Source organism: Hakea prostrata, chromosome 3, assembly GCF_041222555.1.
Source record: "Hakea prostrata isolate BN-2017 chromosome 3, UWA_Hpros_2, whole genome shotgun sequence".
NCBI classification, from domain to species: Eukaryota; Viridiplantae; Streptophyta; class Magnoliopsida; order Proteales; family Proteaceae; genus Hakea; species Hakea prostrata.
In genome coordinates, this window is record NC_142602.1 from 66,824,037 (window position 1) to 66,837,531 (window position 13,495).

Below are 13,495 nucleotides of genomic sequence, written 5' to 3' on the forward strand. Positions count from 1 at the left end.
AGATTCTAGCCTATGACAAACAGCAATGAAATCATTTAATCACGTCAAAGAAGAATTAAAAAAAGGGTTGCCAAATGATTCCCATCTTGACTTGCAGTTTTGACTTTGACTCTTGACTTTCAACCAGTCTTGGCAGGAAAGTAAAGTCGTGTTAACATTTCATTTATATATATATGTAATAGTGAAACCAAACTGATTATCAGAATCCAATTACTAATTGTTCCCATGGCTTCCTTCCTCACATTTGTTTTGGAAATGGTTTTTGTGTGGGCTTCTTTCACCACTATTGTATTCCCTGCAACAATACCAGCTCTATCGACTAAATCATCACCAGCAGAAGTGAAGGCTCTACTGGATTGGAAAGCTAGTGGTTACAACTTTCCTGATAATTGGAGTGCAAATGATACAAGCCCATGCAAGTGGAACGGGATAGCTTGTAATGCAGCAGGAAGAGTGATGGTGATAGACCTGTCAGGTTTTCGCTTTGTAAGTGCACAACTCAATAAACTCAATTTCTCCTATTTTCAATATCTAGAGCACCTGGATCTTAATTTGAATAAAATTTGGGGAACCATACCAGACAACATCAATATGCTTTCTAAACTTACCCATCTCTGCCTCTCTAACAATAGGATCCATGGCTCAATACCTCGAGAGATAGGAAACCTCAAAAGTCTCAATTGGTTGGACCTCTCTACCAATAAGATCAATGGCTTGATACCTCTGGAGATAGGGAAGCTCATAAATCTCAATTGGTTAGACCTATCTGCCAATAAGATCAATGGCTTGATACCTCCAGGGATAGGAAATCTCAAAAATCTCAATCAGTTGAACCTAAATAACAATGAGTTTACTGGTTCAATCCCTAGGGTAATTGGTAATTTGGCTCGGCTGAAGTTTCTTGATCTTTCGTTCAACAAATTACGTGGCTCAATACCTGCACAAATAGGGAGAACTGATTATTTGGATTTGTCCAACAATCATTTGGAAGGTTATGTTCCGGATGAAATAGCTTGCAAGTTTGCACCAGATTCGTGCAAGAATAATAAAGGTTTGTGCACTAATTATTGGCATCTTCCATGTAAAAGCAGTCAAGAAAAGCTTAATGTCAAGCTCCTCATCATTATATCTTTTTTAGGCATCATGCTTGTTGGATTTATAATTGTTGTGGTCTGGTTTGTCAACCACCAAAGGTCAACAGATGCTATCACTGATGTAACACAACGAAATGGAGATATATTTTCAATATGGAACTATGATGGAACAATTGCATATAGTGACATCATGGAAGCTACAGAAGAATTTGACATCAAATATTGCATTGGAACCGGAGGTTACGGGAGTGTTTACATGGCAAAACTTCCTATGGGGAAAGTGGTTGCCATGAAAAAACTACATCGCCTAGAAGCTGAAGTGAAAGCCCATGAGGAGAGCTTCACTAATGAGATATATGTATTAACAAGAATAAGGCATCGGAACATTGTGAAGCTTTATGGGTTCTGCTCTCATCCAAGGTGTGACTTTTTAGTTTATGAATACTTAGAGAGGGGAAGCCTAGCATATATTCTTGGAAATGAAGAAGAAGCTGTGGAATTGGATTGGGAAAAACGTATCAATGTCATCAAAGGAACTACTTATGCTTTGTCTTATATGCATCATGATTGCACACCACCGCTAATTCATCGAGACATATCAAGCAATAATGTCTTGTTGGATGCAAATCTCGAACCTCATGTCGCAGACTTTGGAACTTCTAGATTTCTAGATCCTGGTTCAACCAATCACACTATACTTGCAGGCACATATGGGTATATTGCTCCAGGTAAATTACCAAATATTCTTCCTTTTCTATACTTTTATTTTAACCGTTTAGTTATTTTCACCCTAAGATTCAAGATTAAATTACTTTGGCATTAGCTAATTATATTAGAATTAAGTGCACATCCCCTACATATCTAAAACTTACTGGTCCCTACCCTACTTTATAAGAGTTAAACTTTGTTAGAGAGAGAATTCTTCCACACTCAAATTTGTGAGTGGAAGATGTATACATATTATTTGAATTACAATTTGAATATCTGAATTTAAGTTATAACTTGTTTACAATTAGAACTCTACAACTTGTTGACATTTTAACCATAAATCTTCTTGATTAGTTGGACACAAGATCAGTTGAGGATAAAGTTGATTATGGTGATTAAAATTTGAATTTGAATTTGAATTTAGAGGCTTATATCCTTTACACTTCCCTGCAAGCTTATTAGTTCGAGACAAACAGTGAACTAGGGTTTTAAAATTTTGAATCTTGGACTGGATAAGCCCTTGTAGAGAATGTTTGCAACTTGGTCACCTGTGATAACAAATAGGATTGATAGATTTCTGGTGTTCGTGAACAAATTGATAGTCAATCTATATGTGTTTGGTTCATGCCGGATTAGTGGCTTCAATATTGTCGCAATAAAGAGTTGGTACCGAAGTAGGCACCCCAAGTTCATGTAGTAACTAATGTAACCTTATCAACTCATCATTAGCATTAGCATTAGCACCCCTTGTACTCGGACTCTCTAGGGGAGTGGGCCACAATAGGTTGTTTCTTGGAACTCCAAGAGGCAACGTTAGGCCCTAAGTAGATCGGCAACCAGTAGTTGAACCAGCCTAGTCTGTGCCACTAAAGGTAGTGAGAGAGAGTTTAGTTGTGGTCCGAAATACAATATAATGGGATGGGTTCTCTTTCAGATAACGAAGAATTCTTTTAAATGCAACCTAGTCATCAACTATAGGACGATGCATATGTTGGTCATAATTGCTATATTAGGGCATGTGAGAATCAAATATTGAAGGGCACCCATTGTACTTCTATATTGTGATGGATCAGCATGGAGAGGAGGGTCTCTGCAGGTTGTTTTGGTGATTGAGGCAGGTGTTGCTATAGATTTGGCCTCTTGCATATTTATCTTTGGGTAAATATCACTTACCTCCCCTCTTAGTGGCCCCCGATATCATTTACCTCCCTCTTCCTGCTTTTTTTTTTTTTCCGTTCATATTTTTCTAAATCCCTCCCTTGGCTATTTTTTATATTTTAAACCCTAAATTACCTTAATTCGTTAACAATTAAACTTTCTGTTTCTCTAGTTAAACTTAATATTAAAGCCCAACATATTTTTTTTTTTTTTTTCTCTAGTAAAATTAAACACATACTACTACTTTGGGTTTTTTTTAATTGTTTGATGAGTTTTTTGGATATATTGGCCTTTTAATAATTAAAGATAATTTGAGTTTTAACATGTATTTGGTTTGTTTTATGGGATAATTAGTATTTAATTGCGAGTGATTAGATAATTTAGGGTTTAAAACAAAAATATTTTTAATCCAAGGGTAGTTTGGGGTTTAGAAAATATTTCACCCGTAAATGTTAGCTCTGTTGGGGGGGTGTTTGATATATGCTGGTAAGAGGGAGGTAAGTCGATATTACCAAGAGTCTTTGATAGTGATATTTACCCTTTATCTTGCCAAAGGTCTGAAGAATATTTGGAGGGAGGAGTAAACCGAGGTGGCAGCCACGGCTTCCCAAAGTGCAGTCACCAAGATCTTTGATAGTTAATTCCTTGCCAATGGCTGTAATGATAGAATTAGTCTTGAAAGAGCAAGATCCAGTAAAGATAATGTCGTACACATATATTAGAAGATAGATAATTTGATTTACTAAAATATGAAAATATAGTGTCATGTCAGATGAGGACTGTGAGTATCCTAGAGAGAGTAAATATATGCCAAGACAATGAGACCATGCCCTAAGGGCCTGTTTTAAACCATATAAAGCTTTCTGGAGGTGACATACATAAGTAGGTCCCTCTTGATCAATGAAACCTTGTGGTGGAACCAATACTCTTTAGACAATTCACCATTTAAAAATGCATTTTGAACATCCAATTGGTGAAGTGTCCATCCTTGGGCAATTGATAGAGATAGAATCAAGTAGACGGAAGTAGGTTTTATAATGTACTGAAAGTGTAAAAATAATCAATTCATTCATGCTGAGGAAATCCCTTGGCAACCAAACAAGCCTTGTAACATGAAACATAGCCATCACTATTTCATTTGATTTTGTAAACCCATCTACTTCCAAACAATCATGTGGGGTTGACGAGGAAATAGACTCGAAGTACCATTACGTAAGAGAGCATCAAATTCTTCGTTCATAGCATGCCTCCATTTGGGGTCTTTACTGGTAGTAGTATATAAGGTGGGTTTAGGATGGGCTTTAGGAAAGGTGGCTAGGAGATTCATTTTGGATACGAATACCGGTTTGAGATGACCCGTTTTGAAGTGGGTTACATATGTTAGGGTTCTTGTAGAGTTGGTTGGGATGGTGGAGGTGGGTTAGGTGCTAGGGTTTCGGGTGGGTTGGGATGGTAAGAGGGGTTTATGGATATTTTGAAAAGTTGAATTTGTATTGGAATTTCAGGTGGGTGGGAAATTTCAAAATTGAAGTAGGGTCGGAATTTTGGTTGGGGTGGGAATTTTCAAATTTTGAATTTGGGTAGGAATTTCGGGTGGGTGGGTAATTTCAAATTTTGATTTTGGGTTGGAATTTTGGTGGGGTGGGGAATTTCAAAATTTGAATTTCTATTGGAATTTTGAGTGGGATGGAAATTTTCAAATTTTGAATTTGAAAGGAGGTTAACAACTATAACTATGGTGGGGTTGAAGTGACGGAGGGAAGGGTGGTTGAGAGTTTGAGTTGCAAATGGAGACTTGGTTTCATAAAGAAATACATGTCCAGTGATATATGATCCACCAAGTATTGGATCATAATATGTGAACCCCTTGTGTGAGTTTGTTATAGCCAAGAAAAATGCATTGTTTTGAGCAATATTGGAGCTTGTTTTTGTTATAGGTCATAGCTAAGGAAAACATGCACATTCGAAGATTCTGAGAAATGAAAAATCTAGATCTCTGTGATATAACTTCTGAAACAAAGATATTTTTCCAAGTACTGGTGTAGGCTTTCTACTGATTAAGAAAACAACCATTTCAAAAGCTGCTAGCTAGAAAATAAGGGGGACTAAAATAAGGGGGACTAAAGCACACACGATAAGAGTTAGGCCTATTTTTTCTATTTCGTTCCACCCTCCTATTATGTTTAGAAGTGTGGGGGCAAGAGTATTGATGCAACATACCAGTCTCTTTGAAAAAGTGATTGACATTGTCATATTCCTTGGCACCATCAGATTGTATATTTTGAATCTTGAAATTCAAAACATTGGGTACATAATAATAGAATTGCTTGAAAATAGAAATTCCATCTGAATAGCATACAAGTGGAAAAAGCCATGTAAGTCTGTGTAATCATCTAAGAGAGAAATATAATAATTGTAACCCTATGTAGATGGTTAAGTGAAGGGGCCACAAATATTAGAGTGCAGTCACTAGAATGGAGAGGTAGCTCTTAAGTTATTCAACTTGAAGGGAATTTATGTGATTTTTCCATCTAGCATAGGACACAAAATTGGTGGATTGGATGAATGATTGTGCAGGCCAGAATTGAGAAGGAGAGAGTTCATAGTTCTATTCAACGGATGCCTTAATCAGCCATGCCAGACTTCTTGGGTCACATGTTCGATGAGATGAATAGAGGAGATGAAGATGGTGGATGGAAGCAATAGAGGTTAGCTTCAGTTGATCCTTGAAGTAGAACAGTCCCCATTTTGAGATTATTTACACAACGATAAGTTGGCTGAAATTCCATATAAACTTATTATCACGTGTAAATTTCCTCCCATAGAGAAAATCTTTAGTAATAGGAGGAACATGTAGCACTTTTGTTAAAGTAAGAGTGTTTGAGGGAGTTGATAGAGAAGCACACCCAATATTTTTTATATGCAAACCTCTATTGCCAATGTGAAGTTGATCAATACCATGACAAGGCATTGTTGTTTCCATCTATTTTATGTTGGACATAACATGGTAGGTGGCACCTGAGTTAGGGAACTAAGAGGCATGAAAGGAATCTGTAGAGCTTGGCAAGAAAGCTTCGATGGAGAACTCATATGTGATGCACTGGTACTTAGTGCATATTGAAAATAACATTGCACACATGTGTGATTAGGTTTGTTGCAAATCTAACAAGCAACCATAGGGGAAGGGAGGAGAGGGGGAAGGATGTGTTGCACAGCAACCATAGTTCGAATAGACTCGAGCTTGTCCTTTGCCACAACTTTTTGGGTTTCTATAGTTTCAGTAAGAAGGTAGAGGGGGGGGGGGGGTAGACCTAATGGCTAAATTAACTCTGAGGAAGGCAAATCAAGTTCTAATCTTATTTGATATTCAAAGATTTCTTGATTCTTGTACCGAAAAAAATCAAGATTTCTTGATCAGTAAGAGGTCTAAGAAGTCATCAAGGGGAAAAGGATCAATATGAGGTCTAAGAAGTCATCAAGGGGAAGAGGATCAATATGTGAGGTAATAGAGGTGGCAAAGGATTCATATTCATTTCGGAGGCCATGAAGTATTGTGAGGATAATATCATGATCATAGCCGGGGTGACAGTAGCAGCAAGATTGTCACCAATAAATTTAATCTTCTAAACATAGTCAGCCATAGAAGAGTGACCTTTTAGGATTAGTAGGAGCTGGTATTTCAGCTATATAATTCAGACTTGGGATCGGGAGGCATAAGTTCTTTCAAGGGAATTCAAGTGGCATGGGAAGTGGAGAGACCAATGATGTGAGAAAGAGCACCTTATGAAAGAGAGGAGATGATCCAAGATAAGATCATCTAGTCTTGCTTGTGCCATTAAGAATATGCAGGGTTAGGACAAGAGGTTGGTGTTGGTGTTGTCACATCCCCCTAGCTCGTACCTTATCTGGAATACCCGAAGGTGTGATCCATAGTCCCAAAGATAAGTTCAGGGCGATCATATACCCACATTGCACAATAATATAATCAAGAACAAAGAATAATCATTGTATAAATATGTTAAGAAACAATCAAAAAAAAAATCTCAGGATAGATCTCAAAGTATATCAAAGTGCGGAATAAAAAAAATCAGGGTATAAAGTTTAGCAAAAATAACTCTAAAATCAATGCGAAAGGTAGATCGAATCTCTAATGTATTACAATTGAAAGAGTTAAAGAGGTCTATAAACTCATTTAACAAGTAATCGTAATAGGTTTCCTTGTCCACAAGATAATGTCTAAATTCGTCAATCTCCGTCTCTTTCACTGCACACCCCAGCTCCAAGATCGGACTAATTTTGGTATGCACAGTCTTCACACGGACATGCGTCACTATGATGTTCATGATCGCCAAAATCTTGTAGACCATATGGATCACTTGTCTTGGTCTTGTAGTTTTGGATGTCGTCATCATCCACACATGCAACAAAGTCTAAAAGTTGTCCCCGAAGAGTGAGCTCAACAGAACTCAGCAAGTAGTTCAATCACAATAAACAACTATAAACTAGTTCAAAACAAGCATAATGCAAATGATATGAGACAATGATACAAATATGCTCTATATATGATGGTCTCTAGTGGCAGACACGCATTAAGATAAATCACAATACTCTTCTAGGCAGTCTCAGTCACTCTCCCTCAACAATCTCTTTCTCTTGGGTTCTCTGCGGTAGTTGGGTCAAGGCATCCTTCTCAAACTTTCCATGGTTGGGGTTTAAGTCACCACTCTCTCACTCCACCATTGGTATGAGTGTTGGCGCGTGTCAGGGTTATACCTAGCCCAATGCACGTCATCTACTGAGTCACATCTACTTTAGCGTTGGATATTTTCATTCCTCGCTTCTCGCGATCCTTTCTAGTACCTTTCTTCCTAAAGTCACCGTCTCCTTCTCAGTTATGTAGACTCTTAACCCTATTTGTCATCTACATATAATAAACGAGAAGCTCTCGTGTCCCCTTATGCTCCTTGCACTCTTGGGCACCCATGAGCCCATGTTTATTATGTGCGACCCTACCAATGAATGACCCCCACAATGTGATTTGTGTGCTCTCATTGGTTGGCTACCGGTCTTGAGCGCCCAAAAATCCCCATTGCTGCCATGGGTCACTCAATATCAATACCCCTTCCGATAGGGTTAGATATGACAAGGTTTCTTAGCCAAACACTTCTAAACAAAACCTAGGTATGTCAACCAATAGTTATGGAAAGTGCCAAGGGGCACCATAGGAATGCGTCTCATACCACATCCATTGATGTCCAATGACAGAAACGTTAAAAGGGCATTCCCCATTCCACAATTACAACCTAGGTAATCACATCAAAATATGATTCTCTATATCACACGCCAATCCATTCCTTCCAATCATAATCATACAAGTATGCAAGTTAACATAATGAAACATATTCTAGAATTATAGAAGTATAACAATATAGAAAAGAATTCTAAGACAATAGCTATAATATGCATACAAGATCTAACATAGTTTATAATGTAATGATGTCAATTGTGAGTGAACGTACTCACCTTATATCCGATTCGCTAACTCCAAAGAAAAGAGATCAAAGGGGAGGTCCAAAGCCACCAAAATAACCCTAAACAAACAAGTATAGAATATAAGGAACAAACCCAATTGATCAAAGATGGAAAGAAGTCAAAATGGAGAAAGTTTCTGTCCAGGACACCCTTGGTTGCTTGGGGCGACCAAGGCAGTCGACCAAGTAGACTGTGTACAGACAGAAAACCTAAGTTTAGTTCAAAAACTCCTCGATTGAGTTCCAATCACTCCAAAATTAACAAGAAAATTCTAAAATAGTATATGAAGACTATCTAGCATGATCTAAGCATCTACATGGACATTGGAAAAGAAATTTATCGGATGACATACTAGGCTTAATTCGGAAATCTGTCTATAGATTTCACGGATAGATTACAATGAATGGAGATTCCTTCTAGAGATAAGAAAACAGTAGATCATGGTCAAAAATTCACTTAGGAATAGATCTAGCATAGATTAGAGGTCATACAACACAAATAGAATTAGGATCATGAAGATTATACTAGATTTAATACCGAAATCATACCGTGTTGTCCATTGAAAGAATAGAGTGAATGGGAATTCACACTAAGACTATGATGATAAAAAATTAGGTCATTACAGTAGCATAAGGCCTTCCTCACAATCACAACAATGGGTTGAAACAGAAGGGAGAATGGATCTAGAGGGAATGAAGTGAATACTAACCTTGTAGAAGAAGATTCAATGGAGGAATCTCTCACGGATGCTTGGGATCTTCCTTGGCCTTGAAGAGGAAGCTCTAAGGTTCTTCTCACATTCTCCAATAGCGTAGAGGCAAAGTTGTTCGAATTAGATCAAAGTTTGTATATATAATGCTCTAAAAACCTAATTTTCCAGAAAGTGACAATTCTACCCTAGACCAGCTTTGGTCGCTTGGGGCGACCAAGGCAGTAGTTGATTTTGGTCTCCAAAAGCCACAAGCTCCACTTGGGTCCTCTTTTAACTTAAGAAAGGGTCTTACCTGATTGTGTAGGACCTTCCAAGGATGTCATCACAATACTCAAAAATTCAAAATCCATCTTCCAATTCCATCATTATTCAAGCTACATCTTCCATTAAAGTAAGTCAAGGTTTCTAACTTGGCATCATCACCCTCTACTTACATTGGTTCCAGGCTAGATCCAGTGGGTTCAATTTTGGATGGCCCAAAGTTGTCTTCTTCCTTCACTTCGGGTCTTCGGACTTACATTAAGGATTTTCGAATTAGGGTTTTGTTGGATTTCACAGGTGTTGTGGTGGAGGGATTAAGTATGGTCATAGGAGGAGCTGAATTGGTTAAATCAATATTTTTCATGAAGATCATTGGCATGTCGTAAGGGGAGAAACTGTGATTTCCATAGGAGATAGTTGCTATGATCAAGCTTTATAGGTAAGAGAGATACAGTGTTGCTAGGTGAAATAAGAGGAGAAGCCATGGCAGTGGCAAAGCTGGAGGAAGTAGGCAAGCTCATTGTGGAGAGAACAGAAGGTCTTGAGGATCATGGACAGTGGTTAGAGGCTTAGAAACTGATACCAAGTTAAGCTTTGTTTGAGAGAGAACTCAATTGAGAGATAATTCTTCCACTCATTCCACACTCAAATTCATGTGTGGAAGATGTATATATATTATTTGAACTACAATTTGACTACTTGAATTTCAATTACAACTTGTTTACAATTAGAACGATAAACTTGTTGACACTTTGACCATAACTCTACAACTTGTTGACACTTGTTTACAATCATTGGTTGGAGATAAAATCGGTTGAGAATAGATTTGGTTATGGTGGATTTAAATTTGAATTTAAATTCAAAGGCCGATCCTTTACAATAAGAAACATTGCAATTGATCCAGTTCATTAGTATCTTTAAATTAGTTAACTGATGTTTATTCGATTGTCATATAAGTCGGGAGATGTCCAAGTAATGTTTTCAAAATTCAATTATCTACTAAACGAACCTATGTTATGTTTTCAAAATTCAATTATCTACTAAACGAACCTATGTAGATGAAGTTTTGTTTGATAGTGTTATTGGACTAAAAATCCTTTGGGCTGTTAGGAAATAGTTTAGTAAAGTAGAAGTATCACAATGGTTCATGTCTCAAATCTTGCCTATGAGTTTAATTAGCAATATGTTTCTATATGATTATATTACTCTAAATTTGTATTCCACTTTTGCCTTCCCCTTTCAGAGCTTGCTTTTACAATGGTTATGAAGGAGAAGTGCGATGTTTATAGCTTTGGTGTATTGATTCTGGAGACAATTATGGGAAAACATCCAAGAGAACTCATCTCTTCATTACCATTGCTAAAGATAAAAGATATCGTACTAAAGGATGTATTAGACCCACGTCTCCCCCCACCAACACAATTGGCAGCACAAGACTTGAATCAGTTAATGATGCTTGGAATTGCATGCTTGCACAACGACCCAAAATCTCGTCCAACCATGCAATTTGTGTCTCTTAAACTAGCAAGTCTTACAAATCGTGATTGCATCCCTCCTACACAAGTTCATCATGGAAATTAGGCACTTAAAAATATATTTAAATCCATTAAGTCTTATGGAAGTGCACCCTAGATGGCTAAGATGTTGTCTTGTGAATTTTAAAAGTATTGTTTGTTTGTTTCTCCAGCTAAACTCTATCTTTGTATTCATATATAGGACCTTCATATAAAAATTAAAAAAGATGCAGATGGCTGTATTCCTATGTTGAAACTTTACACATCTTGCTTCTTAATTAATAAATTAAAAAAACAAAATACAACAACATGGAACATGATTTTTAGGGTGGTCAATGCACTACAAGAAAAAATGCTATTGGTGATGTTTAATAACATATAACTAGTGGCAGTTTGTTATAAACCGCCACTAATTATTAAAATCCCATTTAGTGGCGGTTTTTTGAAACCATCGGAATTTATAAGTATTTTAGTGGCGATTTTTCAAAACGTCAGGATATATAAGTATATTGGTGGCGGTCTCTCTCTCTCTCTCTCTCTCTCTCTCTCTCTCTCTCTCTCTCTCTCTCTCCTGCGTCTCTCTCGCTCGCTCTCTCTCAATCCTAGGGATTTTGGAAGAATTTCAGAGAGGATGAATGAGGTTTTGAAGGAAGGAGATGGAAACCCCAAAGTTGCGGAAGAGAATGGAAATATGGTTGAACTTCAACCTTTTAACTAAACATAGCAGAAATAAACCTTTTGATTCTTAGTTCAGAAATGGAAGGGCTTGCTTTCACCATTAGGAATAGGTAACTCATTCCCTGCCTTATTTCTATTGCATTCAATCTTATCATATCACCTCTGTTATGCGATATTTTGGAATCACTGTCAATACCTCATTGTAGATCCAGGATGATCCTCTATTCCATAGACATTGGGCTATTTAGAACTAGCCAATCAAGAATTCTTTGATGTACTAGTACTAGCAATACATAAAATTAAGATGCTTTCTGCATGCATTTTCCTGGTAAATGGAGGCTTGAAAGCCTCATCGTGCTACTGCATGCGTAACTTATACATGTGTTCAGGCAGAATGGTGGTTATAATCAGCTACTACTAAAGGAGCAATCAAAATATCGTATTACTAGCAGTAAGAAAAGCCTCACCTAGGATGGTCATATACGGGAAGAGAAATCTGGAGTTGGAGGAGGCTGAATAGAAATCTACTATATAATATTTTATTCTTGAAAAACACATTAGTGCAGTCTTTGCATATCTATATATATATATTTTAGGGTCTATATGAATCGTAATTTTTTTTTATTGGCTTTCTTATCTGGAATATTTGCAGGAATTTTCTTATGTTTCATGCATCTTATGTTGGGACTGATTAGAAGGACTGTGCTTATCTAATTGCAGACTGGGGTCCATTAGTTGATGTTCTCGGCTTCTGTTTCTTAAACCTTGGGGTGAAATACCAACCTCAGAAAGAGTTTATACAATGGCTTCAAGATGGACCAAAACCTATATATATAAGTGAATGTGGGAAACCAAATTGAATTTGGATTTTGCTCGTTTCTTTAATTCAAAATAAATGAAGTTTAGTGAAGGTGGGAAACTAAATCAGATTTGGATTTTGCCCATTTCTTTGATTCAAAATAAATGAAGTTTAGTGAAGGTGGGAAACCAAATCCGATTTGGATTTTTCCCATTTCTTTAATTCAAAATAAATGAAGATTAGGGTAAAATTGACATTTAATTTGGTTTTTATAAATGGGGTAGCATCGTCTTTTGATTTCTTAATTTTAATGAAGGATAAATTAGACATTACATATTCAAACTTAACGGCTATTTAACACCATTATAAGGAAGAGGGCAACAGTAATTTTGTAAAGACCAGGGTTTGGGAGCATGGTAGGCTTCTTTTTATTAAATGCAAGAAGCATAGTTTCTGTTAGCTATTGTTGCAAATAAGATGCCTCAACTTCCTGCAGTTGATTTATGTAGATCCCTAGTTTGTTTAAAGCTGGTATTGTTTTATTTTTAACTGATCGGTTTTTCTTTTTGAATATCATTTGACAAAAAGTGGCCATTCTCAATTTCCTAACTTGTTCTTAACATTATCTTTGATTCCTAACTGATTTCATGCATGTTTGATTTAGGGATGATTGATTGCCTATTGAAAGCCCTACTGCTTCATTTATATATTATAATAACTTAATCAGTGCATGATAGGACAAGTACCAAAATTCCCCTGTGGAGATTTACCCACATACCCGTATTACAGAATGATAGCATGAATATGATTGGGCTGATTGAAGTTTTAATCAAGATACGTAAAATAAACAAATTGATGCAACAGCTGAAAACCATTTAGCAGATGTAAGTCACAACCATCTTACTAAATTATGCTTCGTGAATATTAACTAAAGAATTTGGTATTTTGTACCCTTGATGAACATCCTGAGCTCACATTTAAGTTTGAATACTATAAAGATGTGATTTTTAGTGTGAGGATATGAAAACTGAGGATTCTC

At 36.8% G+C, this 13,495-nt stretch overlaps 1 protein-coding gene across 1 annotated transcript; it reads left to right on the plus strand.

The window, feature by feature from the left end:
* Positions 1 to 225: 225 nt before the first annotated feature.
* Positions 226 to 11,046, plus strand: LOC149022825 (MDIS1-interacting receptor like kinase 2-like). The gene is made up of 2 exons (XM_089147707.1): positions 226 to 1,822; positions 10,709 to 11,046. The coding sequence occupies exons 1-2, from the start codon at positions 226 to 228 to the stop codon at positions 11,044 to 11,046; spliced, it is 1,935 nt and encodes a 644-aa protein (XP_089003833.1).
* The last annotated feature ends 2,449 nt before the right edge of the window (positions 11,047 to 13,495 follow it).